Consider the following 23,219-nt stretch of genomic DNA (forward strand, 5'->3'; position numbering starts at 1 on the left):
TGCAATGGAACATCATTATAAAGAGTTAGAAATAAATCTGCTTTTAACAATGTGTTTTTCAAGTAATTCATATGACCTGTTGGACATTCTTGATTCAGTAATACTCCTGCACACTCTGCTTTTTAAAATTGATCGACTGAGGCAAAGAGACAACAGTTGTGTGAAGACATGAAGTTTTTTGACTAATGAGGCCTGTTGTTTTACCTTCTTGCTTTACCTTCTTCTTTTTCAGCATGTTACAGTTTTAAAACCCTTCACCGAATTTTTTTTAAAAACAGTGCAAACACATTTTTTCTCCCTTTAAATTACAAGTTTTCAATTTTTTTTTATATGAATTCGTTTTTTAACAGTCATAGTATGTATTAATTTGCCACCTAAAATTGTGTTTTAAAGTGAAGCATTTTTCATACATTTTTAAGATATTTTGTGAGAATAAGTGTAAGGGAAGAATACATTTCCTCTTCATTTGTCTTCTTTCTTTTGTTTTTTTACCCTGGGTGCATCAGATTAAGCAATAGAGCCAAATCACAATGAAACAGACTGAAGCGCCACATACCAGTTACTGAATTTTTTTACATGTTGAGTGATTGTGCAACATTTATTTCAGTGATTATTGTCTAGCTGTTAAACAGAAGAGAGACTGCAATTCATATCTGAGTATCGGCATTCAGTAATGTCAGTAACAGGGCTTGGAAGCAACTTTTCAAAATGAAACCATGGCCCCTGGGGCTGAAAGATAAAAATATTTTGCTATTTGGTTTTATTTCATATCTAAAACAGGATGGATACACTGTTTTACAGAATGTGTGAAATCTCAAGATGCAGATCAATGCTTGATAATACTTTTGGCTTGAAAAATGAAAGTTTTCGGTAAGTTTTAAAGCTTTTTGAAATGGTTGGGCTCTGACCGCATCAGCTATTTTTTAAAACAAGAAGCTAGACATTTGTTTAGTTTATAAATTGTATTCCACTTTAGAATGCAATTTCATGTGGCTAATTAATACATATCATGATTGTGAAAAAATAACTTAATCTTGAAAAATACCGAACTTCTCCTTTAACTGAGCTCCACAAACCTGAATACCTACATTAATTAGACCTTACTCTTGTTACTGTCAGTGTCATACTCAAAGTACTCTCAGACAGCTCTTTTATATATTAAGACCAATTTTTTTTTCATGTGTGTCCATATTGAAAAACATGTTCTTTCTAGCTAGCTGACCACTTATGTGTTTTTGGTTTTTGCAATGAACTCTAGCTAAGATGTCATGTGTGTGTTTTTAAACAGTGGCTTTCTTTTTGCCAATCTCCCTTCTAGATGATGCAACCAGGTAACAGCTATTATGCGCAGGGCCTCTCCAATCTCAATCACTATAGCTTGTAACTCCTTCAGTGTTCCATAGGTTTCCATAATGTCTTGATGACCTTCCTTAGTAGTCATCTTCTGAACAATCAGTCAGTTTTTGTGGATGGTTCTGCTCTAAACAGAATAACAACTCTGCCATACTCTTTCCAGTACTTAATTGATTTAACTGGATATTCAGTGACTTGGTTATTTTCTTGTCTCTATCCCCCATTGTGTGCTTTTCAATGCCCATTTCTTTGAGTTTGTGGAGTGTTCTTTTGTCTTCATTGTCTAGGTTAACCCACCAAACTGACTGACCCCAAGACCTTCCAGATAAGGTGTAATTATACTAAAATCAATTGAAACCCCTTGAATACAGACCGGTGATCTCCATTGAACTAATTATGTGACTTCCAAAACCAGTTTGCTGCACAAGGAATGAGTTAGATGTGTCATATTAAAGAAGGAGAATGCTTATGTGATCAATTATTTTGTGTTTTATATTCGTAGTTAATTTAGAAGACTATTCATAGATCTCTTTTCACTTTGACATTAAGGAGTATTTGTCAGTTGATGTGTATCAAAAAAGCCAGAGTAATTCCACTGTGATTCAGTTTTGTATAATAATAAAATATGGCATTATATGTTGCTCAAAACCAGAAGTTTCAAAAAATCACATGGGCATCTTACACTATTTAAAAAGGTATGTGTTTATTACATATTCTTAAACATCATTGAAAGGTTATTTAAAATTGCCAGAAATCCCAACTTTTGATTTCAGTTTAATTTTAATATTTCACTTAATTTCAATTGCATTTCTATTTTAATTAACAAACATTTTCTTAGTAATATCAATGTAGAGAAAAGCCAAGCAAAATTACACCTTTTATTGGCTAACTAAAAAGATTACAATATGCAGGCTTTCGAGGCAACTCAGGCCCCTTCTTCAGGCAAGATGTAATACAGAAACTGGAGTTCCCTGTGTTTATATACACACACTAGGACAAGAAACAACATTCGTAAATCTTTAAATGAAAAATCCTAAATGTAAAAAATTAATAGATTACTTCAGGCTAAGATTAATTTAACAAGAGAGAGAAGAACAATGTATGGTCAAGATCTTTGGATAAGATAACTGTCCAACACAGTCCTTTGAAGTAATATCAATAAATTCATTGTTAGAAATAAAAGCCTTGATTTATTTCTAATGGATTTGTGCCAGAAGATGCATTATCTATCCATCCATCCATCCAAAATAAGCAGTAACTTTGCATAAGGCATGGCATGTGGAGTGTAACCCACGCCAGGTTAGGTACTTTTATAATGTGTAAGCACCACTTGAGTTTTTGCTTGGTCATTTTATAACAGAAAAGTATTGTGAACTCAAAAGTTCACAAAATAATTAGACAAGAAAATGAAACTTACTAGAATTTATCAAAGTAGATTTACAATATGACAAATACTTAAAAGAACTGCTTTTAAAAAAAAGAGTACATTAAAATATTGGCTGAATCATAAGGTACAAGCAGCACCAGTGAGATCTTGATTTCATTTTGTAATTGATATGAATACAGTCAAAAAGTATTTCTTTGGTTTGGAGAAGAAGGCAGTGAAAAACACATTGGGTTATTAAATATTAGGGCTGCAACTAATGATTATTTTGGTAGTCAACTAATTGTTCAGTTTTTTTTTAATGCTTAGTCACGATTATTTCATGACTATGCTGACTATTTTGATGCCTGCAACCTGTGGTTGCATATCCTGTTCTGGGCTCCAGTACATGTCTTACCTCATCTGGTCACGTCTGTCCACCTGTGAATGTCACCCTGATGTCTCTGCATTAACACGATTAAAATGAATAATAATCAAATTAAAAAAACAACCAGTGAAACATGAATTTGAAAATAATCAGATGTTTTATATTAGTGTGACCATCACAATAAAAAAGAAATACATTAAAAAATACAAACTAAAGTGCACATAGTCTTTAAACAAAAAAGGTGCATTTAACTTAACCAAAAATGGCCACTGGTGTGTCTTAAAGTCCAAAAATTTAAATAAAGCTTCAATTCAAATTTAATAAAACAATAATGTACAGTTTATTAAAGATTCAGTTCATATATTCCTGATTGCAGTGCAACAGACTAAAATATGTAACAAGCTAATTACTGATATACTCCAAAACACAAGTTAACTAATGCACTAGATGAGCCTGCAATCATCAGCGTTTACCTCTGTGTGTTTGTGTGCAGCCAGTTCAAGCGCAGTTGGCTTGATGATTTACTGAATTTCATCAACTGGCTTCAGTTGCACCTTAAACATATAATAGATTGTTGCAGTAGTTTTTTTTATAGTTTTTACAGTTCATTTGCAGTATGTAAAATGATCAGTGTTGCAGTAATTGTGATGCTCTTTGCATGAAAATAAATGTGTTCCATTAAAATTTCACATTTTCTTTGTGAATTGTGACCTTTACTTAATAACTGCAGCTAAAAAGTATTTGGCGTCCAGGGGTGCATTAACCCCCAAGGTAACTATCATTGTCAAAACCTTGATATACACATTATAGTACAAACATCAACGTAAACACGTGACACTAACTTTACTCGCTAAAACTTACCTCTCGAGAGACGCCGGCATCACAGCTCCAGGATGCTTGCGTTTCAGATAGTCATGCATCGCGGTGGTGCTGCCATGAAAAGAAAGTTCCGTTTTACATTATCTGCATTCAACTTTTTTTTTTTTCTTTTTCGGTGAAGTGCTTCCACACTTTAGAAAGTTTCTGTCTCAATTTTTTTCCATCACCTTCCCCCTCCTCTATACGACCCGCCATTGCAACCACGTTTATTTTCCTCTGCATTCTTCTCCTCAGACGTTCTACTTCGTTGGTAGGACTATGTGCAGTCTTGACAAAGAATAACAAACAATACTGCCCCCAGACGTTCATGTAGTGCATTGCAGTTACAAAAACCAATGTGGTTCTTTGTGACTGGAGCCTCTATTGAAGGTTCTGTTTATGACGCGTCAACAATAAAAGATCTGCGTCAACGATTTTTTGTAGTCGACGTCATCGATTACGTCAACTAATTGTTGCAGCCCTACTAAATATGTGATCCTAATGGTCACCTGCTGAGGTCCAGGAATTTGCTCTAAATTTTAGAGTGAACTGTATTGAATCTGTTGAATCTGTTCAGTGGAATTGGGAGAGTTTGTTAAATACCCTCCAAGAGCACCTTCTGGAGGGGAATTTTTCATGATGACATCCAATTTTGCCACCATCCTCTTTTCCAGAACGGCTTCCAGTGTGTCCAGGATTAGCCCTGTGATGGAGCAGGCTTTCCTTATTAGTTTGCACAGGCGAAAACATCTCCAGCTGTTTACTGCATACGTCAATAGACCATAGTCTCCTCAGGCAGTACAGTCTTCTCTAGCCCTTCTTGAAGAGTGCCACTGTGTTGTCGGACCATTGCAGTTTGCTATTTATGTGAACCCCAGGTACATAAAGTTCTGCATCACTTTTATGCCTGAAATAGTGACTGGTCTCAGATGCTCTTTGGTATTTTGGAAGTCCACCACCATCTCTTTTGTCTTGCTCCACAAGCTTCCTGTACTCCAACTTGTTTCTATTATTAATGCAGTCTATGATGGACGAGTCATCTAAGAAGTTTTGTAGATGGCAATGGTGGTATTGTACCGGAAGTCCATATTGTAGAGGGGTAAACAGGAAGGAAGACAGGACAGTTCCCGGAGGTGCCCCAGTAACACACACTATCATTTATGATGCACACACCCTAACCTCACAAACTGCTGTCTGTTGGTCAGGTAAGGTTGTCCATGATCCAGGAGATTTTGGGGGTATCAAGATGCATAGCTTTGAGATTTTTTACCTAGTTAATGAGGCAGAATGGTGTTCAAGGCGCTGGAAAATCGCATTACCCTGACTATAGTGCTGGCTTTGTCCAAATGGGAGTAGGCTTTGTGGAGAATGTAGATCAGAGCTTTCTCCAAACCAGTATGTGCCTGATAGGCAAGCTGCAGAGGATCAAGATTCCCTAACACCAGGGGTCAGTGCTATTTCAGGACCAGCCTCCCAAATGGCTTAATGTCTGCATGGCCTGTCACTCCTCAGTGATATGTTATTCCTACATTGCTGTCTCCCCTGCTAACCCCGTGTAAAAGAAAGTGTCAGTCTCTCCACACTAGGTGCCCTCTATCTACTTTATTCAACCACTCAAGATATTCATAGAAAGTATAGAAATTTTAAAAGTGAAGCAGTATTTATATAGATTATGTATATATAGGTTATACATATAGATTATACAGTTGTGTGAAAAACTATTTGCCCCCTTCCTGATTTCTTATTCTTTTGCATGTTTGTCACACAAAATGTTTCTGATCATCAAACACATTTAACCAATTAGTCAAATATAACACAAGTAAACACAAAATGCAGTTTTTAAATGATGGTTTTTATTATTTAGGGAGAAAAAAATCCAAACCTACATGGCCCTGTGTGAAAAAGTAATTGCCCCCTTGTTAAAAATAACCTAACTGTGGTGTATCACACCTGAGTTCAATTTCCGTAGCCACCCCCAAGCCTGATTACTGCCACACCTGTTTCAATCAAGAAATCACTTAAATAGGAGCTGCCTGACACAGAGAAGTAGACCAAAAGCACCTCAAAAGCTAGACATCATGCCAAGATCCAAAGAAATTCAGGAACAAATGAGAACAGAAGTAATTGAGATCTATCAGTCTGGTAAAGGTTATAAAGCCATTTCTAAAGCTTTGGGACTCCAGCGAACCACAGTGTGAGCCATTATCCACAAATGGCAAAAACATGGAACAGTGGTGAACCTTCCCAGGAGTGGCCGGCCGACCAAAATTACCCCAAGAGCGCAGAGACAACTCATCCGAGAGGTCACAAAAGACCCCAGGACAACGTCTAAAGAACTGCAGGCCTCACTTGCCTCAATTAAGGTCAGCGTTCACGACTCCACCATAAGAAAGAGACTTGGCAAAAACGGCCTGCATGGCAGATTTCCAAGATGCAAACCACTGTTAAGCAAAAAGAACATTAGGGCTCGTCTCAATTTTGCTAAGAAACATCTCAATTATTGCCAAGACTTTTGGCAAAATACCTTGTGGACTGATGAGACAAAAGTTGAACTTTTTGGAGGCAAATGTCCCATTACATCTGGCATAAAAGGAACACAGCATTTCAGAAAAAGAACATCATACCAACAGTAAAATATGGTGGTGGTAGTGTGATGGTCTGGGGTTGTTTTGATGCTTCAGGACCTGGAAGGCTTGCTGTGATAGATGGAACCATGAATTCTACTGTCTACCAAAAAATCCTGAAGGAGAATGTCCGGCCATCTGTTCATCAACTCAAGCTGAAGCGATCTTGGGTGCTGCAACAGGACAATGACCCAAAACACACCAGCAAACCCACCTCTGAATGGCTGAAGAAAAACAAAATGAAGACTTTGGAGTGGCCTAGTCAAAGTCCTGACCTGAATCCAATTGAGATGCTATGGCATGACCTTAAAAAGGCGGTTCATGCTAGAAGACCCTCAAATAAAGCTGAATTACAACAATTCTGCAAAGATGAGTGGGCCAAAATTCCTCCAGAGCGCTGTAAAAGACTCATTGCAAGTTATCGCAAACGCTTGATTGCAGTTATTGCTGCTAAGGGTGGCCCAACCAGTTATTAGGTTCAGGGGGCAATTACTTTTTCACACAGGGCCATGTAGGTTTGGATGTTTTTTCCTCCCTAAATAATAAAAACCATCATTTAAAAACTGCATTTTGTGTTTACTTGTGTTATATTTGACTAATGGTTAAATGTGTTTGATGATCAGAAACATTTTGTGTGACAAACATGCAAAAGAATAAGAAATCAGGAAGGGGGCAAATAGTTTTTCACACCACTGTATGTAGATTAATAGTAAATGAAATAGTGAATTATATTAAAGTCTGCATGTCAAGCCCTAATAACAGACCCTTGCTTCAAAGTCAATAAACCTACTGAACAGTAACAAACATCCATGTCAAAGAGTAGTTGTCTTGATTTGTGACTTTTAGATTCAGGAGTTGGCCTGATGCATGAATACCATCTTTATCATCCAGATGGATGGAGTGTGTATATCATTTATAGAATGAAGAGTTTTTGATCTATGTGTAGACCATTCTTTATGCCTGATTGCTGTGTGGGGTACTGGACCTTGCAATGCTTTACCCAGTGTGAAAGGCACTATATAGATGCCTGACCCGACACAGACTGACAACGGAGGTATGTGTAAAAATCAATGAAAAAAGGACTTTTATTTTTCTTTGTCTGTGGCATACGTTTTCCCCATACCCACAAACACAACACAGTCCCGCACAAGCACACCAAAGGGAAACAAAAACACAACAAAACACTCTTCCTCCACTCCTCCCAGGCAGCTTTGTCCTCCTCCTCCCGACTCTGGTGCCCTGAGTAGTGACTGCCAGGTTCTTTTATAGCCCACCCGGAAGAGCTCCAGGTGGCGTTACAGCCCACATGGGCTCAGGTAGCCTTGCAGCTCCCCCTGGTGGTGTTCACGGGCCCAAGAGGGATGAGCTCCGGTGTAACACAATTGTGGCCCCGATGTAACCCAGGGGAGCTGCCACCACGTATTTCGGGGGACGTAGTGTTCATCCCATGGCTGCTCCCCCAGATCCAGTGCCAAAGGGGTGTCCCAGCTGGGCATGGGTCCTAGCTGTCACCCACACCAGATAATTGACTAACTACTCTGCTGATAGGAAGTTTCTTCTAGATCCTTTAAAAGTATGCATAAAACACATTTTCTTGTGACAGGTGCTTATCTGTTATGTTGTATTCCTTTGGAAAAAGAGATACTACCATCTAACTTGAGTTCTAGGCTGTCTGATCATTCTATCCTAAAAGTGTAAGGTGAGTTATGCACTTAGATATTATAAAACAAAATTAACTAAACTAAAACATTGTTTCACAGTGTTGTTCTGTATCAAGCATCTCATTGTAGAGTTTGATTAACACTTGCTACAAATGTCAAAGTTACTGTGCCTCTGCATGTGCATTGAGCTCAAAAACCATTTGCGCTGCACTTCACTTTCATGTTGTAACGTTAGGCGTATTTTAATAGACTTATGTGCTTGGCTCGGAGGCTGAATCAGATGCTAGGCTTGGTCTGATTCATTGGTAACTATGCAAATTATTTATGCAGATTGTGTTATTTGTACATTTTTGCATATTTATTTTTACCTTTATAATGCTTCTTAGCCCACGACTCATTATGCTGTGAATGGGATTCACTAATTATCAACAGCAGACAAGTAGCACGATTGTAACAGCATGCACACTGAACAGTATTTCTATAGTAAGATCAGGCCCATACTGGCTGACATTTATACCTCATGCAAATCACTCCAGGGTTCGCTTTGGTGTGGTTGTTTTGGTCCATGCTTAAGTGCGATTGGCGTATTCACATCTATCCAAACAAACCAGACTTTGGGGGAAATCGCACTAGACTGAGAAATCTGCACCAAACAAACGAGGTGTAAAAATGCCCTTTAAAGTAGTAGTTTATTTATTTATTTATTTTTTTATTTTTAATTTTTATTAATTTTATTACAATCCATACAAAGCAATCAAGATTTTACAAAAATAAATTAGTTAAGAACAGATCGATCCCCACCCTGAGAGAGAGAGCAAGCCAAATAACGTTAAAATTTAAGGCTTGTAAAATACCTAAATTAAAAAATTCTCTGTGCTTTATGAACTTATTTTAAAATATTACTGATTAGATCCTGCCATGTTTTGAAAAAGGTCTGTACAGATCCTCTAACTGAGTATTTGATTTTTCCAATTTCAAATAATATAACACATCAGTTTCCCACTGACTTAAAGAGGAGAGTTTGGGTTCTTCCAGTTTATCAGAATAAGTCTGCGTGCCAACAGTGTAGTGAATGCAATCACAATTTGTTTGTCTTTCTCCACTTTAAGCCCCTCTGGAAGAACCCCAAACACAGCTGTTAATGGGTTAGGAGGGATTGTGAGTCCAAGGCTGTCTGAGAGGTAATTAAAATTTATTGTCCAGAATAATGTTAATTTGGTGCAGGCCCAGAACATGTGACCTAGTGAGGCTGGGACTTGGTTGCAACGTTCGCAGGTTGGATCATGCCCTGGAAACATTTTGGAGAGTTTTAGTCGAGACAGATGTGCTCGATATATAATTTTGAGTTGTATAATTGTATGCTTTGCATATGGAGCTTGAGTGAATTCTCTGCATTGCTACTTTCCACTCCTTTTCTGATATATTAATTGAGAGATTTTTTCCCAGTGTCCTCTTGGATCTTTGAAAGGAAGGGATTGTAAAAGGATTTTATATATTGTAGAGATGGAGTCTAACTCCTTGAAATTGAGCAATAATTTTTCCAGCATGGATGAGGGTGCAAGATGAGGAAAATCTGGAAGGTTCTGTTTAACAAAGTTCCTGATTTGAAGATAGTGAAAGAAATGTGTAGCTGGAATGTTAAATTTGGAATGTAATTGTTCATAGGATGCAAAGACGTTGTCTATATAAAGATCTCTAAGCAAGTTAATTCCAAATTTTTCCAGATATTAAAACTGCATATGTTTGTGAAGGTTGAAAGAGGTGGTTCTCTTGCAGGGGTGCCACAGAAAGAAGCTTCTCCGTCTTAAAATGCTTTCTACATTGGTTCCAGATTCTAAGTGAGTGGAGCACAATTGGGTTATTAGTGTATTGCCGATAGCGTGTGTTTATTGGAGCACAAGCAAGGAATACAAAGAAGTACTGCAGGATTTTACTTCTATTGCGGTCCAAGCCTGTGTATGTTCTTCTATTTGTGTCCAGGTTCTTATCGCCTGTATATTTGCTGCCCAGTAATAAAACTGGAAGTTAGGTAGAGCCATGCCACCTTCTGCCTTTTGTCTTTGTAGGGTCGCTCTTTTGATGCGTGGATGTTTTGAATTCCAAATAAATGAGGTTATTGTTGAATCTAATTGCTTAAAGAATGATTTATTAATGTATATTGGTATGTTTTGAAATAAAAAAAGGAGCTTAGGAAGAATATTCATCTTAACAGTGTTAATTCTTCCAGCTAGTGTGAGATGAAGGGTTGACCATCTATGCAAGTCTTGTTTAATTTTTTCCATGCAGACACGAAATTTTGTTGATAAAGAGCTTTATGTTTACTTGTGATGTTTACCCCGAGGTATTTAAACTGTTCTGCAATGATAAAAGGTAGGGTGTCTAATCTAATATTATATGCTTGAGAATTCACTGGAAAGAGTACACTTTTATTCAGATTAATTCTGAGACCAGAGATCTTTTGAAATTCTGTGAGTGCTGCTAAGACTGCAGGCACAGAATTTTCTGGGTCCGATATATACAGTACCATGTCATCTGCATATAATGAGATTTTCTGTTCCAGTCCTTCTCTGCTAATCCCCTTTATCTGATCAGTATTTCGACAATGTATTGCCAGTGGTTCAATGGCAATTGCAAACAGCAGTGGTGACAAGGGCATCCTTGTCTTGTGCCACGTTCTAGTTTAAAGTAGTCTGAGCAAATGTTATTGATGCAAACTGAAGCTTCTGGGTTAGTATACAGTAATTTAATCCATGCACAAATGTTGGGCCAAACCCAAACTTCTCCAATGTAGTAAAAGGTATTTCCATTCAATCATGTCGAATGCTTTTCTGCATCCAATGATAATAATATTTCTGGGGTGTTTGATTTAGTTGGTGAGTATATTACATTAAACAGGCGTCGAAGATTTGAAGATAAGTGTCGGCCCCTAATAAATCCAGTTTGGTCTTGTGATATTACGAGGGAGCACTTTCTCCATCCTTCTAGCTATGATTTTAGAGAGTATTTTAACGTCGTTATTCAGAAGTGAAATTGGTCTGTATGATGCACATTGTAATAAGTCCTTATTTTGTTTTGGAAAGACAGTGATTAGTGCTTGGCGAAAGGTTTGTGGAAGAGATTGGTTATCTCTGGCTTCTGTAAATGTTGCTAATAGGAGGGAGCTAGCTGAGCGGAGAATTTCTTGTAAAACTCTGCAGGGTAGCCATCAGGGCCTGCTGCTTTTCCACCTTGGAGTGACTTTATAGCATCTAGTAATTCTGATAATGCCAGAGGTTTATCAAGTTCCTCCACACTAATAGCGTCAATTTGTGGTATCTGTAATGTATCCAGAAATGCATTAGATTGTATATTGTCTTCTTTAAACTCAGTAGTATATAGGGATTTATAGTAGTCTCTAAAGTGTGCATTATATTTTTGTGTTCGATGATTTTATCTCCATTCGTGTTAGTAATTACGAGATTGCGTTGCACTTCTTGCTTGTGAATTTGTTGAGCTAAAAGCTTATTAGCTTTCTCTCCATGTTCATAATAATGATGTCTGGATTTGTAAATTAGTTGTTCAGTTTCTTTAGTTGTCAAGAGGTTTAATTCTGAATGTAGAGCCTGCCTCCTCTATGTAGAGTCTCGCTTGGTAGTCTGGCATGTTCTTCATCTATTTTAGTAATTTCGCTTTTTATCTCTGCTACTTTCTTGGCGGATTTATTTCTGTGGGAAAGATATGAGATAATCTGTCCTCTTAAGAAGGCCTTAAGAGTTTCCCAGAGTATTCCTGCAGAGATCTCAGGGGATGTATTTGTCTCTAGAAAGAATTTGATTTGTTTGGATATAAATTCAGTACAATTCTCGTCAGCTAATAGAAGCGGTTGAGGCCATCTGCGGGTGAGTGTATGGGGCTTAGTAATTTCAGCTCCAAGATCATAGGTGCATGGTCTGAAATAACAATAGCATCGTATTTACAAGATTTAATCTTAGGCAAGAAGTTATTATCTATAAAGAAGTAATCAATCCTTGAGTAGCAATGATGTACTGGTGAGTAGAAAGAATATGTTCTTGAATTTGGGTTTAAAACCTCCAGGGATCTGATAAGTTGTGATCAGTTATAAACTTTGTAATTATCTTTGCAGTGTTAGTTGTTCCCCTGTGGAGGAAGTCTATCTAAAAGTGGATTTAGAACACAATTAAAGTCCCCAGCCATTATAACTTTATGAGTGTTCAGATTGGGAATGGATGCAAATAAATTTTGTATAAATTCCTTATCATCAACATTAGGTGCATAAACATTTATCAAAATCATTTTACAGTTAGATAAGTCTCCCATGACCATTACATATCTCCCTTCAGGATCCAATACTACATCTGATGCTACAAATGGTACTGTTCTATGTATGAGAATTCCCACCCTCTAGTTTTCTTTGTAAAACTAGAATGGAACATTTGGCCAGTCCAGTCTTTTTGCAGCTGGAACTGATCCTTGCTTAGTAAGTGGGTTTCCTGTAAAAATACTATTTTAGCATTTAGACCTGTTAGGTGAGAAAGTACTTTCTTTCTCTTTAATTCGTGATTCAGGCCTTTAACATTCCAGCTTACGAAGTTAACTGTCCCATCATGGAGACACTGATTCTGAGTTTTTGATGTCATTTTATAGTCTTAACTGGAAGTGAGAATAGTTTAGGTCTTAATTTCCTATTTCCCCTAGAGTTGTTGCCATGCAGCTTATTATTACGTTGGTAGTTATAATTATAAAGATTGTGAGGATAGATTAGGTATAGATCTGGCCTGCTCTCTTTCTCTCCCCCCCTTAACCCCCCACCCTCCCTCTAAAGTAGTAGTTTAAGAGAAACTTGGAAAGACTTTCTCAGAGTGCAAATTACCAGATATGGGTAACGTTTTTCTGACTTGACTATGTCACTTACTTTTGACCAGGCCATAAATGTGCAGCCCATCTAAAACCTTTTTCTTACCCTCAGTCTCGAACAAAAGCTCATTACTCTGTGTAAAGGTTCAGAATTTTCAGTTAATTATTGACCTGAAAGACACACCTGCAAGTTGAAAAAGAGGTTTGTCCATCGTCAAAAAATATTTAATTTAAAAATAATATATAAAGCCATGTGTTTGGCTCAAGAAATTAATCTTTGTGGATGCTTCATACCTGTGGCTGACAGATGAGTGTGCAAAGCTAAAGTGCAGGCGAACAGAGTGCAGTGGACATGCCGGGACTACAAAATTCTTAATTGTAGCCTGGTTAAGGGTTTACATGGCCACATAACTGGGCTACTTGTGAAGAAATCTGCACGTGTTAATCTGCTTCTATTTTTAGAGGCCTGTAACCCAGTTTCTCTAACTGGAATAAGGGTTTACATGGCATTTTACAAACCTAGTTTTCCGTGAAGAACCAGGTTATTAAAGTGCATGTAAATGCTATCATTGTTTCCTTTACTACCTGAGACTGTTTACTAAATTTAAGTGTTAAATACAAACAGTATATTTGAAAAATTGTGTTAATTCTGTGTATGAGAAAATTATCATTTTAAGATTTACCTGGCAAATTTCTTGTTAGGTCAGGCAAAGTGGAAGAGCAAGAGAAATAAATGTAATTAACTTATGGTAGATGATCATCTTGTTATATTTAAAATATTGGTTTCTAGACATTTGAAGCTTGAGTGCACTTTTTATAAACATTCTAATAAATTGGAAAGGTTCTTACTTAATTGAGAAATCAAGTTGTTCTGTGGGATTCACAATAATATAAAGAAGAAAAAAATAAATGTAAAGAAGAAACAAAATGCATGTAGACTGTTGTGGTGGTGTTTTTGCATCTAGTAAGACACAAAAACATTGGACACCATTTTTTCTCAGATATTTTACCAAGAAAGTCCTAACAGGTTACGTTTTTTACCTAAGGTTGTCAGGTCAGTGGCAGGGAATGAAATGGAAACACTGAGGCTCATAGTGCAGAAGCTTTGCTCGCATGTCACACTGCTAAACAAATACATCTGGACTTTTTTCTTGTGTTTCCTTAACTTTTCTGGAGGGAGCTGCTAGTAACTAAAATGACTTCCTTTTTAATTTTTGCAATCATCTTCCCATAGGTATATGTGCTCCCTTTCCTTCTTTCACTACTCGGAATACCTGGTTACAGCAGTTATCAACCCCAGAAGTTTGTCTTTGGATTCCTACTTGATCAACCACAGTTTGGAGTACTCCGTGGCAGCTATGTCATCCTGGATTGAATTTGCAATTGAGAAGTTCCTTTTTCCAGGTGACTTTCAGCACTGATAAGGCCACACAGTGTAGAATGAACTACGTACCTTAAGGAAAAGTTTTTTATTTTTCAAGTCAAAGTTATTCGTTCACAAACATGTTCTCTTTGCATTTGCTTCGTAAAGTTGTTTTTTAGAAAGAAATGAAATTCAAATTCAGTTATACGTTGCGTTGTCACAATGAAAGTCCAAACACAGAATCAAAATTCAGTATGATATTGATGAAAATTTAATTCAAAACATAGTTTTTTTACAGTAAAAGTGTAAGTTTAAAAAGTATTTCCGTGTTAATTTAAAAGCCAAATAGAACGAAATCGTATTATTCAACAAATAACTTCTAACGCAACATGAAACATAATTTACTTTTAAATGATTACGTTTTACTGGTTTTTAATATGGTTAATTACTTGCTGTAATGTAAAATAGTTCTATTATGCATATGTAACAATTCCCATAAAAATAAAAATCAGCTTAAATTGTACATCTGCATCCCCATACGCGAGCAGCAGAACCACAAAGAGGCTAGCCCGTAGTGCAGGCCCATGGCTTGACGAGTGAAGCAAGCAGGGGGCAAAGCCCCCTAGTTTTCTATAAATCTGAAAAAATACATAGCTAGTCCTGGCATTTTACAGTGAACCACTATGGGGCTACAATTAAGAGTAAAATCCCAAAAACTTACTGCATGCATCTTCTTTGAGTTTTGATAAAACATATCTTCTATGTTTCCCACACATGAATGTGACAACAAAAATCATAATTTTATTACATATTCCTGGTACTGTACTATTTTTCTCGAGGTAAGGATATATTTTCGTTATATATATATATATATATATATATATATATATATATATATATATTCGTTTGTGTGCGTTCTCACATAAATGTGGAAGTACAGTGGGTACGGAAAGTATTCAGACCCCCTTCAATTTTTCACTCTTTGTTATATTGCAGCCATTTGCTAAAATCATTTAAATTAATTTTTTCCCCTCATTAATGTACACAGAGCACCCCATATTGACAGACAAAAAAAATAATTTTTGAAATTGTTGCAGATTTATTAAAAAAGAAAAACTGAAATATCACATGGTCCTAAATATTCAGACCCTTTGCTCAGTATTTAGTAGAAGCACCCTTTTGAGCTAATACAGCCATGAGTCTTCTTGGAAAAGATGCAACAAGTTTTTCACACCTGGATTTGGGGATCCTCTGCCATTCCTTCTTGCAGATCCTCTCCAGTTCTGTCAGGTTGGATGGTAAACGTTGGTGGACAGCCATTTTTAGGTCTCTCCAGAGATGCTCAATTGGGTTTAAGTCAGAGCTCTGGCTGGGCCATTCAAGAACAGTCACAGAGTTGTTGTGAAGCCACTCCTTTGTTATTTTAGCTGTGTGCTTAGGTCCTTTCGGATAAATACTTGTTAAGTTTTCAATCTTTCATTTTAAATAGGAGCCCATTGCCCCATAGGTTTCATTGTAAAACACCATGACTAGCAATGTATTTTTTAAAACTTTTAGAAAACACTATACTTTAGAATACATTTATTTATGGCAAATGCTATATACTGTGTTTGTTGAAATAACATTGACTTGAAAAATACCAAATTTATGCTTTAACACTAGAATTACCAGAGCCTACGAAAAAACTCGTAATTCCGTCCCACCTTAAACTGCTTCTTAAATCCCTTCACACCTCTCCATGCGTCCTTTGTTCTCTAAATGTGCTGATAAAGAGAAGCTCGGAGCAGCCGGCTATTCCATCCCCCCAACAATTTAGAACGTGCACGAACTTCTCTCAGCTCATGCCTTGATTGAGTATCTGGGAGTGAAGTGGAGTTTTAGAGTGAAATAATAGATCGTTGTTTGGAACACACGCATTTCATGTCTGTTCCGTTTCTACAGTAATCTGTGTCAACACATTGTTAAAACAGAAACTTTTTTTATATTCTAGTAGTAGATGACAAAATGTAGGCATAAACTATATAATGTATGAAGCCTGAAGTCCAAATAGCAAAGAAACATTTTCACAAGAATAACACAATTGCACTTTTATTCAAACATATACCTGCAGAAACAAAAAGCCGCCTTAACATGCGACATTGACGCCAGTTTACTATAACTGACTCCGTGATTCAATAGATACAGCCCCCGCTTGGGAATCAAGGGGTCACGGGTTCGATCCTGGCCCCTCCCTTTTGAGAAGTAAACTGTTCTTAGTCTTACTGTTTTAGAAGAAAAACATACATTTGATTTCAGTCTGTAACAGCCGGTGCAATTTATGATCTTTGTAAAGGTTAGCTTTTTTTTTTTTTTTATTCACTTTTCACTCTCTCAGTCGCGTTCAGAATCAATCCATACAACCCCATCTGACACGGCGTTTTCACTAAAGGACGCTATAGCTCTGCAGTGTACCACGATGCATACTAACGCCCCCCCCCCCGGTTCTGACACACAAACGCTGGCGAAGCTGCCTTCTTCGTATCTCACCGTCACTTGCTTTTCTTTTTATTCAGTTTTATTGAGTGTTCCTGCCAGTCCCGCATGTTGCTGTATGCTTTTTCTTTTGCACCCCAGGACATGCAGAAGAAAGAATGGTAAAGACCAACTTCGGCGCTATATGCAATCATCAGACACTCCCCATCTGCCTGTGTCGTTCAAACACAGGAACATATATTGGTGTAAAAGTATAACAAAAGTGCACTTTTATTCAAGTGCACTTTTTCCATCGCCTTTTTCTGTAAGAAGCAATGTACACACTTCTCTCTATGCTGTGGTTTCTATTACACACCTGAAAGAAAGAGACAATACATATGAACATATCCAGCATACAGCAACATGCGGGGACTGGCAGGAACACTCAATAAAACTGAATAAAAAGAAAATCAAGTGACGGTGAGATACGAAGAAGGCAGCTTCGCCAGCGTCTGTGTGTCAGAACCGGGTGGGGGGGCGTTAGTATGCATCGTGGTACAACGCAGAGCTATAGCGCGTCTGTATTCTGTTTCTTTTGTACTCCAGGGCACGCAGAGGAGAGAATAGTAAAGAGCAGTAAGTTCGGCGCTATATGCAATCATCAGACACTCCCCATCTGCCCGTTGTTTTGTTATACTTTTCAATACTTTTATACTGCTCAACGGGCATGCTCAAAAAATACACGTGTAATGCCACGAAAAGTGCACGCAGACGCTTCATTTCGCAAACAAAACAAGTGCACTTTTATTCAAAACTACCTGTATAACCGAAGAAAAAAGAAAGCAAGATACAGTAGGCGATTGATACGACATCTTGCATGGTGCAATGCTAAGAAGTGAAGATTTTCATTCCGTGCTATATAAAATCATCACATTCAAATATTAACAGTTCCCACACACCCAAGGACCGTCCTTCCTACATTTACGACACGTGTACTTGTTGCCGTGTACACACCTCTCTGTGCTATGGTTTCTATTACACTGAATGAGCACCTGACACTGTACTTTCTTCCCTGGGGGAAGGTCCCGCATCAGAGAATTTCCAGTTCCTGCATAAATTCACACCCGATCTGATGCTGTTCGTTTTCAAATAATATTGCATTAGTGCGATTATATTTTCACATATATTGTCTCTTTCTTTCAGGTGTGTAATAGAAACCACAGCATAGAGAGAAGTGTGTACATTGCTTCTTACAGAAAAAAAGCGATGGAAAAAGTGCACTTGAATAAAAGTGCACTTTTGTTATACTTTTACACCAATATATGTTCCTGTGTTTGAACGACACGGGCAGATGGGGAGTGTCTGATGATTGCATATAGCGCGAAGTTGGTCTTTACCATTCTTTCTTCTGCATGTCCTGGGGTGCAAAAGAAAAAGCATACAGCAACATGCGGGGACTGGCAGGAACACTCAATAAAACTGAATAAAAAGAAAAGCAAGTGACGGTGAGATACGAAGAAGGCAGCTTCGCCAGCGTTTGTGTGTCAGAACCGGGGGGGGGGGCGTTAGTATGCATCGTGGTACACTGCAGAGCTATAGCGCGTCTTTAGTGAAAAACGCCGTGTCAGATGGGGTTGTATGGATTGATTCTGAGCGCGACTGAGAGAGTGAAAAGTGAATAAAAAAAAAAAGCTAACCTTTACAAAGATCATAAATTGCACCGGCTGTTACAGACTGAAATCAAATGTATGTTTTTCTTCTAAAACAGTAAGACTAAGAACAGTTTACTTCTCAAAAGGGAGGGGCGCAGGATTGAACCCGTGACCCCTTGATTCCCAAGCGGGGGCTGTATCTATTGAACCACAGAGTCAGTTATAGTAAACTGGTGTCAATGTTGCATGTTAAGGCGGCTTTTTGTTTCTGCAGGTATATGTTTGAATAAAAGTGCAATTGTGTTATTCTTGTGAAAATGTTTCTTTGCTATTTGGACTTCAGGCTTCATACATTATATAGTTTATGCCTACATTTTGTCATCTACTACTAGAATATAAAAAAAGTTTCTGTTTTAACAATGTGTTGACACAGATTACTGTAGAAACGGAACAGACATGAAATGCGTGTGTTCCAAACAACGATCTATTATTTCACTCTAAAACTCCACTTCACTCCCAGATACTCAATCAAGGCATGAGCTGAGAGAAGTTCGTGCACGTTCTAAATTGTTGGGGGGATGGAATAGCCGGCTGCTCCGAGCTTCTCTTTATCAGCACATTTAGAGGACAAAGGACGCTGGCGGAGAGGTGTGAAGGGATTTAAGAAGCAGTTTAAGGTGGGACGGAATTACGAGTTTTTTCGTAGGCTCTGGTAATTCTAGTGTTAAGGAGAGAAGATATATTCATATATTGACTGTTGTATTCCTTATTGCTTTTTCCTTTCTGTTGTACAGATTTGAAACAGCTACGATGGATTAGTGTGCTTGGCCTTCTCATGGTTCTTTTTGGAGACTGCTTACGCAAAACTGCTATGTTGACTGCTGGTTCCAACTTCAATCATATTGTACAAAATGAAAAAGCACAAAGCCACATTTTAGTCACCAGTGGCGTTTATTCCTGTTTCCGGCACCCTTCATATGTGGGCTGGTTCTATTGGAGTATTGGTACACAGGTGAGAATTTTGGCTGTGTTTTTCACTGGGAATTGTTTATAGAGCTGCATAATGATTTAATGCCATATGTATAATCTGAAATAAATTGAAACTTACCTCCTTAGATTTAAATGGCACATATTTTCACACACTTTGGGTCAGAAAAATATCTCCTGCCATACTGTACACCTCCTAATTTTATACAAGGTAATTATTTAAAACTGGTTAGAGTGAAAATGGTCGAACTCAAGTGCTGTTTAAGACCCCTTATTTAGTTACTTTGTATCTCTTTATTGTTTGGAAAAAAACAGGTAAATGAAACCTAATTATGGCTTATCATGTGATCTTAATCAAACTGCTCATCTAAGAAGTGTTTAGCCTCTTTAGTGTTATGTTTACCCCAGGAAAAACTAGCCAGAAACGTTTTCAACAAGAAAAAATTTTTTATTATGTGTAACAGAAACATGTAAATATCAAAATATCAATACAGTAGAAAAGGTCTGTCTGGTGTCCACTACAGGACCAATGCAGATTTAGTACACGTCCTTCAAGTTGCATGTTTTGAGATGGTCACCAACACAACCAAACCTAACCTAACCTAGTCATGACAGTAGAACCTTGTTTCTCTGTGCACATTTCTTGTATTTTTTTGCAAATGAAAGAGTAGAATGTCTGTGCCTGACCTCAGAGTGTTCCTTGTGTTATTGCAGACTACCACAGGGTAAGGCTTAGTGACTTCCACATTTTCCCAGACATGAACATTGAGAGTTGAAGTACTGTGAATAGTGATTCAGTGGTGAACGTCTTGCTTGTCTTTGCACTTGATCGCAATTATTTTACTTTTTTGCCACATAGCTACTGTTGCACCACACTGAAGCTTAACGTGACCAAATTCACAAGGTATATCACGATGGTGTGGTCACACAATGCTGTGTCATGTGTCACTTTCACTTTCTGTACCAAAGTCTGATGACCAATTCACATCGTCATCACTATTGCTCAATTCGAACAGTGGTCCATTTTCAGTTCATTTTAAAACTGCCTTTTCCATTTGTGTTTTAGTTGGAGGATCCACCCACTTTTTTAATATATTAATGAGTTACTTTCGGGGGTAAAATGCAGAGAAATATGTGTTTTTTTTGTTTTTTTTTGTAGCTTAAAGTTATTTAATCCAATAGATGGCAGCAGAATACTGCCCTGAGTGTTAAAAATGTAAAGGGAATTAGTACATGTCACCCCAAGTCTGTTTGTGCCTAACCATACCTGTGTAGAATTCTGAAAACAAGTTATGCTCGGGGTTAATACCAGTGATGTTTAAGATGAGGTAGGGACCCACAGGGAGAATTTGGAAGTTAACCTTGAAACATTCAGGGAATTACTATTTGTACAAGAATACTCTGTGTATGTTGTGTTTTTGTCCTAGTTTAAGCTGAACAGAATGAGTACAAGGAAAAAAAATATTTTTGTGGACCAAATGGGGAAGCATATACAATTCCATGCAAAATTTTTGACAACCCTGGCTAAATTACATATATAGTTAATATCTGAAGTAAAAAAAAAAAAAGACAAAAAAAGTAAATACTGCTCTGACAGCAAACAAACTTAAACAACAGTATTTTTATGAAAATGCTATTTTACAGTTATGATTTATTTGATGAACTGAAAAAATGTGAAACATTTTTGTGCAACACTCAACAACCATGGGCAGCCTTAAACAGCTTTCTGAGGATCTGGAAATTTAAACCAACTGATGCCTACAAAGCAGGGGAACTCTATAAAAAGAATGCTTCCATCTAGTCATTTCCACAGTTTGAAATATAAATAAGAAATAACAGTTAAGGAGACAAGATCTTGAAGACCAAGAAAATCAACAGAACAGCTTGCATAACTGTACAGGAAAATAAAGCAAACCCCCATATGACTAACAGGGACCTGCAGGCCGGTTTTGCTGAGAAAAGTAGTGGCGGTGCTCTGTGCTGCTGTGCAGTATTACTTACACAGCCATGGTCGTCTTAAATGAGCCATCAGAAGGAAACCTGATGAGCAATTTCATCACAAAAAACAATATCTTAAGTATGCAAAACAACATCTGCATAAGACCACAAGTGCAGCAGACATATCAAGTTAAAGTCAAACTCTTTGGTCACAGAAGGTTTCTTTGGAGAAAAAAGGAGCAGCTTTAGTAGAAAAGAACACCTTGTCAGCTGTCAAGTACAACGGTGAACCTGTTATGGTTTGGGATCGTGTGGCAGCTAGTGGCACAGGAAACCTTGTGTGAGTACAGGGAAGAAAGGATTCTACTAAATAACGTGTCTTTGAGGAGAATGTTAGACAGTCTGTACTGAAGTTGGGGAAAAAAAAGGATTGCTTTTACAAGACAACATACAAGACACTCTCTATACAAGAATCTACTATAAAGGAACTCGAGAAACGCAAGGTGAGGGTTATGGAGTGGCCCTCCCCAGACTTGAACATATGTGGGTACATCTTTTAAAGTGCTGCACACACAAGAGAGCCCAAGAATATCTCACACAGCTGAAAGCAATCTGCAAGGAAGAATGGGGAAAGATTTCCAAAATAAGAATTCAAAGACTCACAACTGACCACAAAAAGCATTTGCAAGTTTTGATTTTTGCCAAAGAGAATGTTAATAACACTTATTTAGCAGGGTGTCCAAACATTTGCAAATGGCACATTTACTCTTACTTTTTTTCTTTACATTCTTTCAATTCATAAAATAAGTCATAACTGCACATTTAACATTTACTGCAAATGTCAACAAAATATGCAATTTGTCCAAGCCTTTGCATGGAAATTTGTGTTTGTGTTATACACACAGTGCTTTGCAGAAGTTTGCAATTCATTTTTCTTCATTAGATTTTTTTCCCTAAGATTAAACAATTTTTAGGTGACATTGTTTCGAGTTTAAGTGCTTTGAAATAAAAATATCACAATGAACAAAATTTAGAAGTTAGGATTTCTTACAAATGAAAGAACTGGTAAAGGGAGTGAACATTTTTATAAGGGACAATTTACATCAACACCAGTCTATGATGCACTCGATGTTCTGTTTAAACTGCAGTGTTAGTATTGATGTAATGTGTGCAATTTTATAAGGAACAAGCACAGAATCACAGCTTGATGACTGAGAACTTCTCAGAATTGACAATTTAAGATTAAACTATGTGGAGCCAGTGATCTCTAAAAGATAAGAATAAACTGTGCACAGTTATTACCCAACATTTGTCATTTGGTGCAGCCTGTTTATGTTCTCCTCATCTTGTTGTGTGTGGCTGAACATTTAAGGTGCTCAGCAGTCTTTCAGTCTGAGCCATCTGTTGTGTGATGATCCCAGTTACGACTTTTTTTTTTTTTTTTTTTTGCAGGTTTTGCTCTGTAACCCCGTTTGTTTGATTGGTTACACGTTAGTATCCTGGAGGTTCTTCCGAGAGCGAATTGAGGAAGAGGAGATGACACTTGTTCACTTTTTTGGGCAGGATTATCTGGACTACAAGCGCAGAGTCCCCACAGGACTCCCTTTTATTTCAGGGATAAAGACTGAGCCATGATCATCTGCCTAGGGTGCTCACAATCACGCATACACAATCATGCACAAACACACACACACTCGCACTTACTCCACCTATAAAGCCCGATTCAC

The 23,219-nt window shown here is 37.5% G+C and overlaps 1 protein-coding gene across 1 annotated transcript in view; it reads left to right on the plus strand.

The window, feature by feature from the left end:
- The window catches only part of icmt (isoprenylcysteine carboxyl methyltransferase), a 35,068-nt gene extending 11,849 nt beyond the window's left edge, over positions 1-23,219 (plus strand). Inside the window, exons 3-5 of the mRNA XM_039756163.1 lie at positions 14,336-14,505; positions 19,362-19,579; positions 22,945-23,219. Of these exons, the coding sequence (XP_039612097.1) occupies positions 14,336-14,505; positions 19,362-19,579; positions 22,945-23,127 (571 nt within the window). The 3' untranslated portion in view covers positions 23,128-23,219. The remainder of the gene's footprint in view (positions 1-14,335; positions 14,506-19,361; positions 19,580-22,944) is intronic.

This window comes from Polypterus senegalus, chromosome 6, assembly GCF_016835505.1.
Source record: "Polypterus senegalus isolate Bchr_013 chromosome 6, ASM1683550v1, whole genome shotgun sequence".
NCBI lineage: Eukaryota > Metazoa > Chordata > Cladistia > Polypteriformes > Polypteridae > Polypterus > Polypterus senegalus.